General features: G+C 37.5%; 1 protein-coding gene across 8 annotated transcripts in view; it reads left to right on the top strand.

Annotated features, from left to right (window-relative positions):
- The window catches only part of LOC145784615 (uncharacterized), a 141,492-nt gene extending 126,701 nt beyond the window's left edge, over nt 1–14,791 (top strand). For 6 of the 8 annotated variants that reach the window (XM_082596508.1, XM_082596504.1, XM_082596521.1 and 3 more), the window contains 3 exons: nt 13,472–13,749; nt 13,976–14,161; nt 14,498–14,791. In XM_082596508.1, coding sequence (XP_082452634.1) covers nt 13,472–13,749; nt 13,976–14,161; nt 14,498–14,557 — 524 coding nt within the window. In that variant the 3' untranslated portion in view covers nt 14,558–14,791. Of the gene's footprint in view, nt 1–13,471; nt 13,750–13,975; nt 14,162–14,497 lie in introns of those variants that run through there. The other 2 variants (XM_082596490.1, XR_014291026.1) reach the window with 2 other exon arrangements.
- The last annotated feature ends 6,680 nt before the right edge of the window (nt 14,792–21,471 follow it).

The raw sequence follows: 21,471 nt of genomic DNA, 5'->3' as shown, positions 1-21,471 counted from the left end.
ATCCTGTCAACGCTCCTGCGAGAATCTCATTGGCAGCCTACCAGTTCCAAATTATATAGTAGAACCGCTACTCAGAGTCAAAACTGTATATTAAGACTCATTCTGCTGGGAAAGTTTTGTAACACTTGACAAGTTATAGTTATCATGTCTTCTGGCAGCGAGTCCTTCAGATCATCAATCTAGATAACAGTGAAGCAATGTTTTAGCACTCTCTTCTGTTTTGCTAATGTCGGCTCCAATCCAAGTCTCGTTTAGACATCAACCAAATTCAACTCGATACCTTTATTTTAAAGCATATAACTGCACTTAAAAAGTGGCTGCCCCCATGAATCGGGGAAGGTTTGACTTCGATTTGCTTTTTTTCTTCTGTCCTCAGTGGTTCAGGTAAAATTTGAATCAAAGTTAAAAGTAATTAATTACACATTTTTACGTAGACTACATTAATTGTAATAGAGACTAATTTTTGTTGTTGTGTGCAGTGGCGCTCGTAGCTATTTTTAATGAAACAGTTGAAATAATGCTTTACTGAAACAGCTTGAAATCCAGGGACTTGAATAAAATGAATCTCAGGATCAATATTTAAAAATAAATTATCTAGCTACGCTGTTAAAATGTCTCGATGCTGCTTACATGTCGCAGTTAACATGTCCCTACCCGTATAAGTTACTGTATTCAATTCAATTTTTATTTATCTTTGTTGGAATGCAAAAGAAACGAAACTTAGAAGCTTTATATAACATATATTTTTATGAATAGCAACATTAAAATCATTCAATAGCCTACATAACTACAGCTTGTCACGATTTCTTTCTATCTCTTACCAGGAAAAAGACTTGGAAAGGTTCAATGACGTAGTTTAATGGGTCAAACCGAAAAGCAGTCAATTAAATGTCGAATAATTCTACTAGTGAAATGATAATCTGACTTCTTGAAGAACTTTAACGAACGGCTTCTCAAATAACTCTAATTTCTGCATCAACTACCAATCCACAACTCATAGCACACCTCTCATAATCAACTCATAATAATCACCATAATAATAAAACATTACACAAACTACACCACTATTTATATAGTTGGTTGTTCAGTCCAGTAACTTCGAGAAGGTGACGTAGTGTTGCATCACACGAACTCATCGTCGGTCACGTAGCATTGAGCGGCATAAACAAGCAAGTTCAAAGAAATCTAAAGAATGTCACGTAGGGGTAGAGGACTGTTATATAATACAGATTTCGTAATCAGAGGTCCATTCGTAAACAACCTTGTGACATCATGACAAACGATATTGGCAATTGTGAAAACAACAGAACGTTCCAGATACAGAATGATCTAGAATTACGTTGCAGAACAACGACTTCACAATTAGAGGTTACTACTGGTCATTGACCGATAATAACATACCGCTCAAGAATTCCATAATGAAAACAGCACATTCTGTCAAGACGCAAAGCAGCCCGACGCGAGGCTTTGCACATTGATTGTGACATAGCTTATTGCCTTTTTGTTCAAGTGGAGTGATTTTGAATGCAAATAAAGGAAGCGTTTTGACAAACTGTCCTTTTTAAATTTTTAAAGTTTCTTAGGAAACATTACTTCCTTTCACAAACTTAAAATAGAATATTCACGAGACAAAACTTTAAAAATGATTTAATCCGATGTAGCTTCAATAAAAATCCATACAATCTATTTACCTGGCATGAACATTCATCTTAAATTTTTGTTGATTACTATTTTTTCTGGGGAACACTACGGTACACAGAAAACTCCCGCGCAAAGCTGCAGACGACAATTTGGGTAGCCACTTTAATAAGTAAAAATTCTGCCACTAAAATTGACTAGAATGACACCGCCAACCAATCATAAGCTAAGTTGCCTGTGACGTCATTACGTGAACAAAATGTCTGCACGAGTGCGCTTTATTCGCAGCTGATCTTTCACAGATCCATTGCTAAACAACAATAATGTTAAATTGCACCATTTCAGCAGTAGGGTTGTTCCAAAACTGCTACATATCGTACCAATAACACAAATAAACTTTTTGTTCTGAATATGCTTTCGTTTTTTTTATAGCACATCGGGTTTGTATTTTTATGTGTCAAGTCTCAAAAAAATGTTTCTAAAATGTCACTGGGAATTACAACGCATGGTCAAATCCGCATTGTACAACCTTGTGGTTAAAATCGTTGCTATTATTGGTCACAGCGGTAAACCATAATCTCTTCGTGGAAAAATTGTAACATAAGATTCCCAGATCCGTTCGTCTGTATGTACTGTAATGACCGAAAAGAAACACTCTTCAGGAAACGTCTATTCGAGAATTGTATTTCTGTAAAAATACCCTCAAAGCTGTCGAAAATGGGGTGCAACGCGATACACCACTAAACACTTGTCACTACAGAACAGATTACTTGGATAAAAGACGCAAATTTTCCTCCAGCTGACAAGCACTAAGCAAAATAGTTAAACATGACCAACCTCTTCAAGCAACAATTTTAAAATGACTAGATTAATTTGCGATATCTCAAACTCACGTAAACAGTAACTGTGACGCAATAATTAAAGACATTGTCACGCAATTCAAACAGGTGTGCAAAGGTGGTGATGCCATGTTTCATGTTTAAACAGGTTTGACACAAGTCTTACGAACGATGATGCAATTTTGGCTCATTTTTAAGAAAAATTCCATGACGTAATACGCTAAGATTCAGTAGACCTGAACGGTTTTTACATGACGTTTGATTAGGTGAACAATTGTCTGGAACATAGCGGCCCCTAGTTATGACAGTCTGACATGGCATAACTAAAAAAGAATTGACGACAATTGTGAGCCAATGAATAAAAAGACATGATACACAAATTGTTTGAATTACTCACGTTTAAGTTAATACCGTAAGCAAATACAAAGGGCATGCAAAGAATGAACAACAATAAGAATAAACACGACGATACATGAAATTGGTACCATAGATACATGCTAAAATGACGCTATATACAATGGTTGCGATAATAACCGACTGTTCCGGGGTCAGACAAGTGTCGGCCACCGCAGACAAAACCAGGCTCAAACCCTAACACTTAGGTGTTCTTAACGGGAGCGAGGCACAAAATATCCCTCAACACGTAGTCTACTTTCACTTTCCCCCTACTCTCATCATAGTTGCAGACGCCAACTTTGGCTCTACGAACCACAGGCTTCCCTTCCCTAATTTGTGGGACCACCTCATGCACCCTCCCAAGTTGATACTTCCCACGTTTACCAACGTCTTGAAGAGAACCCACCACTACAAGTTGACCAGGCTCCAAATTGTCGGCCATTTTTAACCATTTTTTCCGGCCCTGAAGCCCTGGCAAGTAAAAATCGATCCATTTACTCCAAAACTGCTGAGAAAGTGACAAATTGAACCGATAATCCCTTCTCAGTTGGTCACGATCATGTGGTTTCCCAACAGCACAGTATGGGTCTAAGTATGGGGTCAAAAGTGAGGCAGGGGTGATGACAGTAAAATCCCTAGGATCGTCACTCAAAGGTACCAAAGGGCGTTCGTTCACGATCCGAACGGCACTGCTGGTGTACGTAAGCTGTTCAATGACATTGGGCTTGCGTATTGAAGTGTCCAGAATGTGAAAAAAGTACTTGGTCATATCGGCCACGAAACCAAATCTACCAAGCCGAAATCTAGCCAAGACATCTGCCAAAGGGTTTAACAAGTCAGACAAGTCAGGACAAGAAGACATTACATCATTAACACAAGTTCCTCGAAATTCAGACTTGCCGTCGTAAACAATGCGTTTTTTTAACTGTGACGTCACAAAGTATGGTAAATACCACTGAAAACCCTTTACATTTCCTGCTTCACCAGTACGCTCAATATAACCATTAGATTTAAGATCTTTCATGGAGCCGGTAAAAAAATCACGAAGTTCAGGTTGTTTTAAAGCCTTCTTCCTTAAAGCAGCAGCTCTATCTGACCCCAACACAAAATTGTTAGGTAGATCAATACCTTCCTTCAACGGTACAGGTATCTCAAATCGACCATTTTTCAACTCAATATTCGGTTCGACAAGTTCTCTAGCCAAAATATCATTGCGAGACAATTCACAGGTTTCATTTTGCAACGTCAAATCCTGAATGACTTTATTCAGGTCTGCTATTTCCATATCACGAGACTCAATTTTACGCTGAAAGCCAGAGATGACATCCGACTCTGAAGACGTCTCCACTCTGCACACTTTAGCAACGCTATTAACTAAAGGTGACTTACCACCACAAGCCAACCAACCGAGAGGAGTGAGCAAAGCATGCGGTTCACTACGATTTTTACCAACACGCTCTTTTTTGGCCCACATCAAATAAGCGTTATCGTTGCCAATCAGTACATCTACAGTACTACAATCATTCAAATGAAACATATTCACGTCATGAAAATGACGAAAACCCCATGCTAATGTGATGTCAGGGAGTTCGCAGTACTCGAGTGCTGTTGGCGCACCGCGCGGTGGTGAAGCCAGACGTAAAAACCTACCGGCATGCATTTGTTGTTCGTCACGTGGTCAAGTTGAATATCATTTTTTGTCTAACTGTAAAGAATTTTGGCGCTTGACACCTAAAGATCGGAGCGATGTTATTGTGAAAGCTGGCAAATGCTTGAATTGTTTGCGCCAGCATATGGTTAGGGATTGCGTTCATGCAAACAACTATCGTAAGTGTGGGCCTAACAACGATAAGAAACACTATATTCTTCTGCATAATTTTTATGTGACGTCACGTGATTCTCTGGATTCGATCAGCAAAGATGATGCTGGTGCCAGAGTTCCTGTGCGTAATGTTAAGATTGGAAATGTTAAAGCAGCCTTTAACCGCGTTACTGCTGCTCGTGTTTTGAATCCAATGACTGGCAAATCGAAATTGGTGTATTGTCAGCATGATCTTGGTTCGCAGTTGACGTTTGTTTCGAGTGATTTGGTGTGCGAACTTGGTCTTAAACCGTACGATAAAGCGTCGTTTAAAATGGATACCCTGGCTGGTCAGAAAGCTACTTGTGCTGACCTTGTCAAACTCAACATCCAGTCGTTAGAGACTGATGAACTGTTTTGTGATATAACTTCGGTGGTTAACCCAGCTTGGGCTGACGATGCTAAAAATTTACCACATAAGCAGGATTTAAGTGGTTTTACCGACGTCTGCCTAACCGGACATGAAGGCAATTTTCCTTTGCTAAACTTTTTAAAATGCTGCGACTCACCAGAATCGCCCATTAGCATAATGCTAAAATCAGTCGACTTACGCGTTTCCTCCCGTACTACAAATTCAAACAAACTCTGAAAGGTAGGCTCATCAGTGCCACCATACTGATCACCTAAAAAGTCAAGATAACGCTGCTTAGCGTCAAACGGGAGTCGCTTAGCCAAATCCAAAACAAAACGTCCTTCTAATTTATCACGCTGACCATAAGCTTGCGCGTAAAGCAAACACTGCGACAATTCATCTTTAAACTCTTTCAAATCATTGGAAGAGATTGAATTCAATTTGCTACCATAGCGATACTTTCTAATTCCCGGTTCGGCAAAAAGACCTCCACGAACTCCAAAACGTTGGGACAAGCGAGCTAACGACATTTCTATCCTGTCCTCCTCTGACAAGCCAGGAGTGTCAGAAACCAAATTAGCAATCGTCTGCGCAGCTGTCCTAACACAAGCTGCTTGTAACAAAGTCAAACAAGTCCCTTTAAAGGGCGAAGCTGCCATCAAGGCCGTAATACGATTTTTAAAGAAGATAAATGGCATATTATTACCATCGTAACCAATCAAGGCCGCCTTATCGAAAAACGTCCTACTATTTTGGTATTCAAAAAAGTAATCCTGCTGTTGAGAACTCGATTTAGCGGGAGAAGACAAGCTATTTCCCTTAAGGGGCTGAGGGGGCTCAGTCACATGCACAGCCCGATCACGCTCCTTACACAAGTTAAAATCAGGAGACGCGATACGCCTCTCACAACCACCCAAATTACGTGTAGCTGGGCGATCAAAAACTAGCGGCGCAGAAAACTGTGAAGGGGGCAAAGCATTACTGCTAATGGCGGCCCCGTGACCTGTATGCTCTGGGGGAGGAGTTCGGTTGTAATTCGCAGACCTTGGCTCTACAGCCTTCGGAAGACCCTTAGCTGCGGCCCCGAGACCTCCTGAAACAGCTTGAAAACGTGTGGATTGTACTGGTCCACTTACAGATTAAACAGGTGTCTGGAAAAGGTTATGTAAATTTAACCGCGATTGATGTTCACTTCTGGAAAGCTTAGAAGAGCCCTTCTTAGAACTACGCCGGGAACCCGCCTCTGATCGATATTCAGCTAAAACTACCTCTTTACGTTGTTCAGCCCTCAACTGAGCGTCTTTGAGTGCGAACTCAGCAGCTCTAGCTTCGGCTCTCGCGGCGGCCTCTGCTCGTGCGGCCTCAGCTCTCGCTATTGCCTCAGCAGCTCTTGCTTCGGCCTCGGCTTGGATTTGGAGCTCCTCTCGTCTTAGCTGTAGGTTAATTTGTACCACTATCCGTGATGAGCTCTTAGACATCCTAGTGCTTACATTTGAGGCGCTATCCTCAGGATGTATGTCAGCATTCAAAATTTCGGAGTACTCACTTTCTTTTTGTTCAAAGTTATTTTTTAATGAGTTAAATTCGGGATCTACCCTATCACGAAGTTCTTCCAAAATTGCAGAGTTAAAAATTTTACTCAAGAGAGCATGGAAATGCCGTAATTCCTCTTCTAAAGTAGATAACTTAGATCTAAAAATTAACAGTTCCTGCTTATCACTCAAAGAACCTAGGGCTACAGAAAGTTTCCCAATTTGAGTCAAAGTATCCCTTCTAAGATGCCGGGCCTCTCGAACTGATTTAGCCTCATCGTTAATGGGTCCCTCCCCAGAATGGCCTGCCCGACCGCAAAGAACATCATCAGGCTTAAACTCAGTCGAGTCGACGGCGGTCGAGTCCTTGTCGCCACCGAGTGTAGACATATTAAATGTTGGGACTAAATTTAACAATTAAAAAATTAAGTTACACAAACACACAAATATTATTACGTACAGTAGTTATAAAAAACTTAACTGCAAAGACCGTAAAAAATACAAAAAAAATTCAAATGCACAATACCGTAGTTGTAAGGGTAGGCTATATGCAGGGCCCGATTAACCATGAGGCACACGAGGCACAGGCCTCGGGCCCCCTGGCTTTGGGGGCCCCAATTTTTTTACCTTAGTACCGTAGGCGTCAATACTTTTATAGGTTTCAAGCAGTGCCGTGTAAAGGGGGCCCGGACCACGGCCCACCATCTCAGGGGCCCACAAATAATAGATTTTTGCGTTTCAGTAAAGTGTTTTTTGAGTTGCTAAAGTTCACTGCATGTACTTGTCCATTAAGAAGATGATTTAGGCCCTTATTATACTAAAACATCTCAAATTTGGGCCCTATTATACAAATTTGGGCCCTAACTGCAATGAAACATCTCTAAAAACAAAGTTAAAATGCGATAACGTTAGTAGCATGATCCGCAGAAATGTATTTAACATATAACAGGTTTGATGCAATTGAATATATGAATTCAAAAAGGGCCCAATTGCCACAAAGTGTTTTTGGCACAACTGTTTTGATTATTTTGGTCATTTACATTTGTGGTGAAACTTTGATAATGATTATATGCTTAAACTTACTGGTAAGAAGCATCATACCTGAAAAGTTCACTCAGTGAGGATTCTGTGGAGAAACTATAAAGAAGTTGAAGTGCAATTGCTGTAGTTGGGCCCATTTCAAAATCAATGTAAAATTGATAGGGTATTTTTTATGTGTTTACCGATATGTTTGAAAAATTTGGCTGTTTTTGTTTAAGTATCATTTAGTTTAGAAGACATTGAAAGAAATCGGAAAGCACAAATAGTGAAATAAAAAAACAAAACTGGAAGGCCCTTTTTGAATTCACATATTCAATTTCTTTTCATTGAAAGAAATTGGAAAGCACAAAAAGTAAAATAAAAAAAATGGGGTTAGGCCCTTTGTGAATTCACAGATTCAATTTATTTTCACCAATAAAAGTGTTTTGTTTTAAAAAGTTGTTAGGTGTAAGCAAAATAGCATTTCAGATAGTTTAATTATCATTTCATTTTTAACATTTACATACAATACCATAATTATAAATATCCTTGACTAGTGATGTTGCGAGCAGGAAAAACCTGTCCTGTACTTTTAGCAGAAACGTTCTTCTGTATTTACTTTTTCTGAATATATGCACATGAAATTGCTCTTATCTTCAAATACCTTATAAGCCTGGCATATCACATGTTGTACGGTACAAACAAAAATCATTCTTAACACAAGGACCTGTTTATTCTTGCCACTATAACCTGGGCTACCATACTCTAAAAACTTTAATTAGACTTGAATGCCTGCATAAAATTATGAAAGCTTTGCCTTGGAATGAAATAATATGGAACAAAAATAATTGAACACCTGATCCTCAAAACGCTTTACACTGCTTTTGTTTTTGTTTACAATTACAATGTTTTTACCTTGGTTGACAGAACAAGTAATGTTGCCAGATAAAAAATAAAAATGGGGAAAAACAATAATGTTACCAGATGACCAAATCTGAATGGAAATTAATAATTTCTAAAGTTTTGGTTTTATCTACGCGGTACCGGGCGGCAAAGTTCACACAGTCAAAATTTTTTACGATGGTATTACCGCGTCGTGACCGATATGCTTGATATGTTCCATTGCTAGTATTTTTTTTATTAGAAGTTGTTAACACTTTTGGCTTTCATTCCGAGCAAAGGTGTAGCTAAGAAATGATAGACCTGTGTTTGCGGTTACTTACACTTGTGTTGTTTCCTAAACTGGTGAGAAAGTCTATTGAAATGAACCACATTTCCATGTTGGTGCAGTGAAAATATACACAATATTATAGGTCTGCTTGACGATAGAGGGCCCAAAATTATTCTGGCCCAGGGGCCCACAAAGGGTTTAACACAGCACTGGTTTCAAGGATCAGTTAATAAACTCTGCTAGTTCAAATTCAAATGTAGCATACATTTTGCTAGTGTTTCCAGTATGAAATTGAAATGAGCTCAATTTCCAATCTGTTAAAGAGATTTTTCATCCAATAATTTTTGTAGCAAGTATAAGAGTGTTCATACTTTTGTTTTGTTTTATTATCTTTATCCTGCATTGCGGGAAAGCAGACTTGAGCGCTATGCATCGGTGTACGCCTTCCGACGTACACCTGACCCACGCTGCAGCCGACTGCAATGTCTGTTTCCGGTTGTCTACTCTAGGCTACTTATGACTTAAATTTGGTACTACCCATTACTCGAAATCGATCACTGGGTAGAGACAATTATCGTAAAGTTTCTTGCCCAGAGAAACAACAGCAAGTGCGGGTGGCTGGAGTCGAACATGCAGGCTCTCGACTGCGAGCCCAACGCGCTAACCACTCGGCCACTGCTGCTCAGGCATACTGTTAGAAAGTTGTAGGTAAATTGGCTAAATTAATATTTATGAAGTTATAGTTTTGCTTGAATTATTTGTTAGCCCATATTTCATCATTCGCAGAGACTACATGGTATTGCATTGAAAGCGATTGCCAACAGGGGCCCCTAAACTTAGCTGTGCCTCGGGCCCCGTGAGCCTTAATCAGGCCCTGGCTATATGAAGTCCTAAAGTTCCACAAAACTTGCTTGGATTCGTTCACTTGAATCTTCAAGCACAGATGGATTGTCTTTAATCTTCTTTCTTGCCAATGAATGTCAAAGTTGTTTTCCTTCAGAACCAACAAAGAAACGCCTTTAATTTTTAGCTTGAAGTTCTTCAGTACAAACTGAAAAGAAATGTGTTTAATTTTCTTTTGCTTCTGTAGACTACCAACCAACAAGATCTTCTTTTATTACTTATGTGCTTCTAAGTTCCAACTGACAACAACGTCTTTTATTTTTTATGGTCACAGCGGTAAACCATAATCTCTTCGTGGGAAAATTGTAACATAAGATTCCCAGATCCGTTCGTCTGTATGTACTGTAATGACCGAAAAGAAACACTCTTCAGGAAACGTCTATTCGAGAATTGTATTTCTGTAAAAATACCCTCAAAGCTGTCGAAAATGGGGTGCAACGCGATACACCACTAAAAACTTGTCACTACAGAACAGATTACTTGGATAAAAGACGCAAATTTTCCTCCAGCTGACAAGCACTAAGCAAAACAGTTAAACATGCGACTAACCTCTTCAAGCAACAATTTTAAAATGACTAGATTAATTTGCGATATCTCAAACTCACGTAAACAGTAACTGTGACGCAAGAATGAAAGAAATTGTCACGCAATTGAAACAGGTGTTCAAAGGTGGTGATGCCATGTTTCATGTTTAAACAGGTTTGACACAAGTCTTACGAACGATGGTGCAATTTTGGCTCATTTTTAGGAAAAATTCCATGGCGTAATACGCTAAGATTCAGTAGACCTGAACGGTTTTTATATGACGTTTGATTAGGTGAACAATTGTCTGGAACAATTGTCTGGAACAATTATGTCAATTTACGTCGCATTTGCATCTCTATGGGTCAAATTTAAACACTGAAAGTTCAAATATCTCAAAAACCTGATGGGGTAGAGAAAAAAATAAGATAAAAGGACACTTTCGGAATCAGCATCAAAAACCCTTCAAGAATAAAACACTGAAATAACCTACTAATCGGATCTACCTTTAAAATTTGCTGTTGACCAGTGTAATTTAACCAAGATATAAAAAGCCCAAAATGTAGATACTTCTAGCACGCAAATAAAACAAAATATGTTAAAACAAAATAAATTGACTTGACGCAAGTTAATGCAAATGAAGTCAATTTCAGTTGCATGGTTTTCGCGCGTTTTCAATTTGGGTTTTCTCGCTTTTAACGTTACAGAAAGCGTAGCATATGATTGGTTGGCGGTGTCATTTTAGTCAATTTTAGTGGTAGAATTTCTACTTGTTAAAGTGGCTACAGACAATTTGTGCTGGTTAGGAGAAGAGTTGCCGGAACAGAATTCAAACATTTTTTCCCGAAGCTTAAATTTGCATTTTTTGGAATATGTGTGTATTGTTTGAAAATTACAAGCTGATAGTATATTTTATTTTAATTTTAAAAAATGCGAAATCTGTACCTTATGTGTTTTTTCCCTTATCTTTATTCTATTGTTTGTTGCGTCGACTACTTTTCAAATAAAAACTTATTTGGCAACTCTGCACAAAAACTCCCGCGCAAATCAGCAGGCGACCAGTGTTGTCAGATTGGGCGATTTATCTGCAATTGGGCTACTTTTAGTTGGGCTTGGCGCCAAAAAATGTTGATTTGCGACTTGCGCTTTTTTGGGCTACTTTTAGTCTCTGATTTGGCGCGAGACGGCGCCTAAATTTGGCAGAATTTTAAGTTGTTTGACAGTGAATTTTGAGTTGGCAGTACTGAATAATTGGTAGAATCCGACCAGCCTTTGAAAATGTGGGTAAAGTTTCGGTTTATTACGGAAAAAATGACGTTATTTTTTTGATTCGGCATGAGGATTGATTTTACTGCTGACCATTAGCAGCTTTGACTGTTGTTACAGCAATGCTGTATTCATTTTCATCCGGGAGAATGGAAGGACTGACTGGCGAGTGGCGAAAGCGAAATTGCACTTGTATCGAATATCGGAAATTATAGGGTAGTTATGATCTTGGTTTAGTACGGTACCGTACCATAATTTTTGAAGCTTTTATTGCTGTCTAAGCTATAAATTAAAGTGGGAAAAATTGAATGTCAGTGGAGAAACTTACTGAATGTAAACTGGTCTTCCTTGTATGATTGAAAAACAATGATAGATTCTTGTATTTTTTGTACCAAGGTGTACGAGTTTAGAAATGCTGCAGGGGAGTATAAATTTAGAGAAGTTGCTCAATTGGCACTAACAATGTAGCCTATACCAATCAGCAATGCATTACGGTAGTTGAGCGAGCCTTTTCGAGAGTTTCTGCAATCAAAACCAAACTGCGAAATCGTATCGGACTTCAACTTTTGTCAGCGATTGTGAGGATCAGAACTTTGCTGCAACAATTGGAAAAATGCTGTTTGATCCCCGGTCATCAATGCGGAAGCATGACAGCTCTATATATGAAAATGAAGCTTCAGCAGTTGATGATAGAATTTTGTTGGGTGTTGGTTCTTGGTAGTTCATCTGAGTTGACGGGCTTATGCCATGCATTAGCATCTACTATGGAACCATTTGTATCTTGAATTTGAAAATAGGAATTTGTATGAAGTTTGTATAGCATTGGCTCGTCTAAGTTTTTTTCTGTTGAACAATGCTTGATTCAATATTGAACATTGTACTTATTGTATGTTGTATTAATGTATGTATTTTGTATCTACACAATCAGCATGATGGACAAAGATGTTGCTTTGTCCATGACTCTTGGGGGCATGCCCAAAAACCCCCTAGAAAGCCTGCGCCTTCGTTGCTCAACCGTCGACGTCGCGACGGCAAATTGGGCTACTTTTAAGTTGCTTTGGCGCATTTTTGGGCTCTTTTTTAAAAAAAAATCTGGCAACACTGCAGGCGACAGTCATTTTGTTTTTGGTCGTTGAAGAAGAAGCAGGAAAGAAGTGGTTGGTGCCAGCTTATAATTCAGTCATCATTCTCAATCAATCAATCAATGTTTTATTTGTCAGGAACATAGGTATATGTTTGAAAAATGCAAGTAGAGTAATATACACAATGCAAAATTTACACAAGTTCCCATGCCGACAGGGAGACAACGAGACGACCGTTCTGCTTAGTTTCACCAGAGAAATGTTTTAAAGTTTGTTTCTGACCTTGTCTTCTAAATGTGGAACTAAAAGCATCAGCTTGGATGAAGTTTCAGCAAGAAATGACTGATTGGAAAACTTTCTTGATCAAGTTGTAAAGTTTCTTCGAAGATTTGTCGAAAAAGAAATCAAAGTTTATTTCAATTTGCAAGCTTTGGTTAGTTTCATGTTTTAGCAAAAGTTTAGTTTCTAACTGCAAAGCTAGCTTAAGACTGCCGAGATTATTTTACAAATTAGAACTTTGACTTAAACCTGAAAGTTTTGTTTAAAGGCTGTGGCTATTTTTCCCATGTAAGTGTTGCCAGATAAGCAATTCTGCCTTAATTTGAGAAACTTCAAAAACCTTGAAAAAAGAAACATGTGAGTAGGAAAACTTTGAAGTCTCGGACACAGAAAACTTTTCTAATCCCAGCTCTGGCAACACCTGCCTGCTTTGTGGTTCAAAATAATTGTTTGTATTTTGTTTACAAGATAAATAAATTAATGTTTTATTCTTAAGTAAACAACTTGTGTTCAATGTTTGGTTATTTTATGGTTAGAACCAAACTGTGGTTTCAGATTACAACCTGGTTAGCCGAGTTAATATTGATAGATATTATTCCTGCATTACTAGATCACAAAGATGGTGCATTACTAGATCACTCCATCATCGCCATCAGCAGAATCCTGAGGGAAGGCAACGAGGAGAAAGTGAACGTGGCCGCTGGACGTCATTTTGATGGAGGGGAGATAAGGATGTATCACTCCGCAACTCAGAATGACATCCATGCGGTGACGTCATTCCTCAAATTGATGCCAGGGCGGATTGGAAAGCTTAATCTGTACGGATGCAGAATGAATTCCAACCAATTCCGTCCATGGAAGGAAGCGATCAAATCGATGCCTGGATCCGTAAGTCATGTTTAACTTTTATAACCAACGTTTAATTACATTGATCCATGGTTGCATTAACGTCAGTTGTTACGTTGATTCAACGTTACTTTACATTGTTTTATTGTCCGACTCCAAATCAGTTTCCAATTTTAATTATTTAAGTTTTGTTAAACTTTCACAAATAAACAAAACGTCGCAAACAACAACATTATTTAATTGTTGCATCATAATTATTTGTGTTTAGATTGCTCGGATGAATCTCCAAGACAACATCCTATCTGTCCATGACGTCATCGAGGTAATGAGCAAAGTTGAGGAAGATGTTGGGATGTTGTATTGCCTCGATCGTGGTGATGGGGAGTGGGCGAGATATGCGAACATGATGGAACGATCCATGTTGAAGGAAGCTCTGAATCGGTCGGACAATAAGGTGAAAGTTACGTTGTGTCAACGTTATCTAACATAACATGTAGAGTACATTACGTTGCATCAACGTTATCTAACGTCACATCTACCAAACTCTAACCTCGAATTGTTGATAATATTTTGCTTCTGGTAATTGTAGCCTAGCTAGCCTATGGTAGCCTACAATCACCAAGGTTTGTTATTCTATCGTTGATTCTACGTCAATAAACATCAACGTGAAGTATTTGCATCAACATTACATTGATTCAACGACGTTCCATCAATCCACAGTTGGAAGGATCCAAAGTATTCCAAGTTGTGGAAACGTCTTTAATTTAATTATTCGCTTCGTCTTTTACAGAAGTTGAGGATCTGGGTTGGCGACGGTGATGTCATCACCCACAAGGATCGAGATGATTGAAAGATTTTGTTGTTTATTTATTTGATGTTGTTTTATGTTAAATTAATGTTATCCGTTCTTTGTTTATTACATGACGACGACGAAGTATCAACGATAGACGACGTTGTATCAACGTAAACTTCAACGTTGCGATAATGAAATTGTTGTCAGGAAAGTGTTGGGGGCTCACCTCTCTTCAACGACATCTAGTGTTGCAAATTATTAATTTTATTAAAAATTTCAATAAAAATTCAAATCAATTTATTAGTTTGCAGTGTTGCCAGGTGAGTCAATTGTAAGGTGTTGCCAGATTAGACTTTTTTTTCAAATTTTAATAAAGAATTCAAGTCAGGAATCTGGAAGTAGTTGTCGAGATGAGCGTCGATTGCAGGTAACGTCAAATCAGTTTATTTGTTGACATGTCGATAGAATAAATAATTTTAAAGTAAGTGTTGAGTTAGTGAGTTAACTTTAAAGTAAATAGTTTTGGAGTTTTGCCAGATTAAGTTAATTTTTTCTAATTTAAATAAATACAGTTTAAGTTTATACTGGAGGAAAAAATGTTTAATCGTAATTTCTGTAACGAAACACATAACGCAAGATTGTTGAACTAATAATATTTATATAGCGCCACAGTCAAACTATGCTCCTGGGCGCTGTACATAACAATGGTGATAATTAATACGGTACTTTCAGTCATAATGTTCATTGAAATAGAACGTTTTCAAGCGAGCTTTGAACTATTGGCTACTCATGGGCTATATACCCATTGTCGGGCATCTTTAATGCTGCAGGATGTTTTCAAATAAAAGTAGTGTTTATTATATTCGAAGTCGATTCAAAATAATAGGAAACCAGAAGAATCAACAATATTGCAACATGCTAGAAATTTTCCTCAATCACGAGGCAAAACTCACGGATCTGGCAACACTAGAGGATTATTAGGCATTTTCTGAAATCTGCAGACATTTTAAAGGGTTGTCGGACCATAATCTTACTCCCAATAGGAACCCAAACAACATTCCGCAAAACTGGTCCAATTGGATCTGACAATGTGTATTTGGAGCTACTGTAGCCTACTTTATAAACTCGAAGCTTTGATTGAACAAACAACAAAGGCCGTGTCTAAATCTAATGACGACTTTAACAATAACTTAAACTGGATCTCAAACCTAAATCGTCTTAGGCTACTGTGTGATGTGCAGTCTGAGCATAGAAAGAGCTCAACACCTGGGCCACATCGAAACGGGCTTTTGCCTGAGGATGGGTTTCTTTTATGTCCGGTTTTCTTTCTCCATCCTATTATTATGACTGCTCATCCACATCAATATTGGAACTGGCCAATTCCATCCACAGCACTTTTCATTAGGTTGTCATTCATTACTACATGTGTGCTTCTCTCTGTTTTTGTTTTATTTTTTTGCTGTTCATTTTTTTTTGGTTTTGTGGCCGTGCTAACTACTGATATTGGCCTATAGCCTTTAGTTCAGGGTTACTCAACTAATTTTAATAAAGGTCCAGTTTGACAAGTTGAATATTTTTAGCGGTCCAGTGAATAAGTTATTTCACAGGCAACCACGAAAGTTAAACTATCTGGGAGTGACTATTGGGGAGTCTAGGAGCCGAAGCCCCCAAGCAACTAGGATAATCAAAGTAAAAATTACTTCTTCCCTGTAGAAATCTGTTTAAAGAAGCCCTGAAACGTGGCAATGAGGTTATTCTTCCAAAAGCTCAAGGTCCACCATCAACACCCAGAAGGTCCGGATTCGGACCGCAGTCCACCAGTTGAGTAGCCCTGCTTTAGTGCAACCTGCATCACCCCTAAATAGTTGCTATTGACCCATGCTTAGCAGAAAATATCTTGACCTCAAAAATATGTAGTCTTATTGAGGAAATGTGTGTTTATACCATCCGCCTCCAGTTTTTGACATGGGGCGCGTGGTGTCCAGACCTGTTATAGAGATCTCCTTGGTTCTGACCATGTTTTTACCCCAAATTTTGAAAAAATGCATTCAAACTTTGTTGAAAAGTTGATGTTTTCCTAAGCTGCAATTAAAAAAGACTAACAGTATTGCTTTGAAGACAAACTTTAGTAAGTTAGTAGGCTAGGCCTACTGAGGTTAGTCTTCACTAACCTAGCCGTTGCATACAAGGTTCAAGTGATTTTGAGATGCCCTAGCACAGGGGTTCTTAAACTGGGGTCTGTAGACTAGTTTTAGGGGGTCCATGAAGGCCCAATGGAAGTCTTAGTGTATAATTTCTAGAATAAATTTTTCAAAAGAAAAGAGATAAAGTTCAAACAGCGCTGATGATTTCTAGTTTGGCGTTTCCCGATAATTGTTATCGTATTGCACTGTTTTTGTTACGTAGGCTACGTTTATTAGGCTATGTCACTTTCCACATTGTTGAAGAATTTAAATACAAATAGGGTTTGGGTAAGCTGAGCAAAGCCATTTGGACAAATAAAGTAGGGCTACCATACGTCCTTTTTTAAGAGGATTTGTCCTCTTTTTTCAAGAAAAATGAATTGTCCTCCGAGGACACTAAAAAATGCTCAAACGTCATCTTTTTTGACAGTTTGGGTTTTCATGCTTATAGTATTTTCAACGGGATTATATTGCTTGATGACGTTTCAGCGACGGCTTGTAGGCTATTTGTTTTCTAAACATTTTGTATACCAATGTAACATGCTGATTTATAAATTCTACAGAAAATTGGCGCATTGAGAGAGAGAGAGAGAGAGAAACCTTTTATTTTGTCTGTTGCGAGAAAAGTATACGGTACAAAATATAGACAATGCAAATAAAATAGCACCATAACTAGAATCTACAACAGACAGGAAACAGCGAAAGACTATATTAGTCATCGAGTCAGCTGCTTCCCGTGTTTTTAATGTGACAAATGTCAAACATCGGCATTACGTTGAAACCAAGATATGCGTTAAAACAGGATAAGCTTAAGTTCCGTAAAAGATGAAAACAAAAAGTTGTTTACTGCTGCGACAGTCAAGTGAATTCCTGTGATTTTATTCAAATATCAAAAAATATCATGCCCTACAAAAGTAGTAAGTTATGAGAAAAAAAAACAAAAAACTATGCATAAACAACAACTTCTAACTGCTAGCATAAAAGACGAAACAGAAACACTAAAAGTAAGAATTATGCTGGTATATAACTTTAATAACTTTAATCATAGTATATAACTTTAAACCTTAACAAAATCAGTCAGTTTATAGGCCGACTTGAAAACAGTTAATAAGATGACAGCCGTTAATAAATAGTACTTAGCACCAGTTTGTGAGTAGTAGGCCTAGGTCTACGTAGTATCAACAATGTTCAATCCGAAAAATTTGCGATAACACTCGTCAATGTTGTGGCAATAAAAACAGTCACAGACAAAGTTTTTTCATATAATAAATTTTACATTTTTTTGTGAAAGTTTTTATACTCGTAGCCCCTACTACTTCTGAAGGTAAATCATTCCATATTTTTGGGCCTAAGAATTTCAAACTGCCTTGGCCTTTTCTTGAGCTGACACTACGTAAGTGAAAGTTATTTTTTTGAGAAGCTCTCGTGCCATGGCAATGTACTTCAGTAATTTCCTTAAAGTAAGGTTCAAAGTAGCTTGGCAATAGCATATTTTTAAATTTAAAGACAAATTTAGAAATTTCTAATTGATGCAAGTTAGTGATGGGAAGTATGTCAAGATCTTGGTACAGTAATGAAAGTTTTGCTCTTCTGTTGCTAAAGGTTATTGTGCGAATGATTCGATTTTGCATTGTCGAAATTTTCTTGAGCAGTTTTTGTGTGCTTGAACCCCAGCATAAAATGCCATATTGTATTATTGATCGTGCAAGAGCATAGTACAGTGTTAACATGCTTTGTTTGTTTGTGTAGTTTCTAATTTTATAAAATATTCCAGATATTTTTGCCAATCTCCCAGATAGATCTTCAATGTGATAATTCCAACTCAGTTTGTCATCAAGAAATATGCCAAGATATTTGATGTTGTTTGTTTTTTGAATTTTTGTGTTGTTTAAGACTACATTTAGTTTTGAAGTTGACCCTCCTTTTCGTTCAAGTAACATGTAAAATGTCTTGGAGTAGTTGATACATAATTTGTTTGCATTGAACCAATCAGTGATGCGCTGCATCTCAATTTCAGTGTTTTGTTGCAATTGCAAAATAGATGTGGCTGAATTAAAAAAAACAGTGTCATCAGCAAATAGCTGAGAATCGAAAGTTGTTATCAGAGGCAAATCATTTATGTAAAGCAGAAAAAGCAATGGTCCAAGTATAGATCCTTGAGGAACACCACATGTGATATTTTCATGCTTTGATTTGAAGCCATCAGCAGAAACATATTGTTGGCGGTTGTGTAAGTAAGATTTTATAAGGCCTCCCATTAAACCTCTCAGGCCATAAAACTCAAGCTTTTTTAGAAGTATTTGGTGGTTAACGGTGTCAAACGCTTTTGCTAAATCAAGAAATAACAGGTAAACGTAATGATGTTTTTCTTTGAGTTCAATTAGTCTTTCATGAAGATTACTTAATGCTAACGTTGTAGAATGACCTTCCCTAAATCCAAATTGTTGATCATTAATCACGTTGAATTTGTCAAGAAAGCTCATCAAGCGTTTGTAAATAATTTTTTCTAAAAGTTTGCTGATATTTGAAAGCAAGGAAATAGGACGGTAATTAGTTGGATCTGCTTTTGCGTTTTTCTTGAAAATAGGAATAACTTTTGCAATTTTTAGAGCGTCAGGAAATATTCCTTGTTTCAAGCATGCATTAAAAAGTTTAGTTAAATGAGGTGCAATAATACTTTTTGATAACTTTAACATTCGAGAAGAGATGTCATCTGGTCCATCCGATTTTTTAACATCTAGTTTGTTTATTAGGCATTCGACTTCATTTTCATCAGTTTCATATACCGCACATGTTTGTTTTAAAGCAGGCCCCATGAATGAATCAAAGTTTGACTTTTGCTTTAAGTGTGAAGTTAATTTTTCGCCAATATGTGTAAAGTGGTAGTTAAGTTGGTTGCATATTTGTTCATGTTTTTTGTATGAAATGTTTTCTGCAATAAGTTCATTGGGAAGAGTATTCGTTTTAGCTTTCTTTCTTTGAAGAAGTTCATTGATAGATTTCCATGTTTTTGATGAGTTGTGTCTCGATTCATTGAAGCGTTGTTTGAAATAGTTTTGTTTTGACATTTGTTTAATGTGAGTTAATTTGTTTCTATATTTCTTGTAAAAAGATACTTTTTCAGGACAATTTTTTTTGTAGCAAAGTTTGAATAATTTATTTTGGTGTTTGATTGAAACCAGAATTCCTTTTGTGATCCATGGCTTGTTGTACAATCCAGACTTTTTCCTACTGAGTTTTTTTAATGGGAAATGAGAGTTGATTAATGTTTGCAAAATAAGTATCAATTTATTAGTGCTGTCGTTAATATTTTTATAGCTTGTGGTTAGTTTTAGGTTTTCAAGTTGATCTGAAAGTTCACTGTTGTTGAACGTTCATTGCCTGGTTCACTGTAAGATATTTAATGACATTTCAAAGCAGGGGCGGATCTACCGGGTGGGCCTGATTGGTACAAGCCCACCCAGATTGACAGTGGGCCCACCCAAAATCAGATTTATGAAAAAAACATATTAGCTTAATGTTTAACACTAGAACAACCAAGTGGCACTGTTGTCTGTGGCATCACTATTTCACAGCATTTGTAAGAGATATTCGGTAACACTAAGTTTTTGTATGCTGGCCTTCCGTGGCATTATTGGTGAAGGCCCACCAAGATATTTAGGGGAAGGGAAGGTAATTTGATACACTTTTAACATTTTTGCCTGTTAACTGAAAATTACGTGACAAAAACTATTGATTTTAAGCTGAAATGAAAGTCTGATCCCTTACACACTTTTTAAAAACATTTTCACTTTTCTATTTTTGTTACTTTTTTTTTTAATGAAATTTTAAAAACGTCACTCAAATGTATCAATATTCCGTGGAAGGTAAATTGATACACCTGGAAGGTAATTTGATACAGTAAAACTAATACAAAAATCCCCTTTGACAGCAAAGCAATAAATAGAAATTTAATTTGTTGTTGGCGTGCTTGGGTGCAAAGATGAATGTTAAGACCTATGTGTGCGGCGAAGCTTCTGCTGCGAGAAGGACATGGGAAGGATGATTGGCTAGAGTTCTTATTCTAGGGGGGTGCTTTGCGCTGTTCTCATTTTTTGACAGCAGATAGCGTGTAGGCCTACAAAAGCCTATATAGTAGTTGTTTCCCAAAGTAGCAGGTCTAGTTAATAAAGAATAACTTATTTAAATCAACTAGATCAATGACAACATTTATCACATCACAAAAAAGAACTTAATATACTGTATCAATTTACCTTCTGCACATGTATCAATTTACCTTTTTCAAAAAAAGTTATAAAATTCTGATTTTTGTATGCTTGGATGCACATTGCAGAAAAAACGTGACATGCCCTTGAAGCCTTTTCAATGAACTGTCAAATGAGTTTGGTTTCATCTTTCAGGAACTTTTCTTTAATTTTCCAGACGAAAATATTCATAAGTTAAAAATTTTACCAAAATACTCAAAAAACACACTTTTACAATTTTATGGCACAAAAGCACGAGTTAGCTGCATGGTGCAATTTTTGTAGGCATTATTTTCACAGATCTTCCACCTAATGACAATATTTTTGACTAATATTTTTTGTACATTTCTGTAGGGGGGGTGTATCAAATTACCTTCCGTATCAAATTACCTTCTCTTCCCCTACTAGGCCCACCCATAAATTACGTTCTGAATCCGCCACTGTTTCAAAGGCCATGCTCACACTTTCACAAAAATATTATTCTTTTACCTTCATAGGTTTTATATTGATAGCCTACAACGCTTGTAGACGTTGCTGATTACCA

The sequence above is a fragment of the Aplidium turbinatum genome, chromosome 1 (genome assembly GCF_918807975.1).
Source record: "Aplidium turbinatum chromosome 1, kaAplTurb1.1, whole genome shotgun sequence".
Taxonomy (NCBI): Eukaryota; Metazoa; Chordata; class Ascidiacea; order Aplousobranchia; family Polyclinidae; genus Aplidium; species Aplidium turbinatum.
This window is presented reverse-complemented; position numbering and strand designations above follow the sequence as displayed.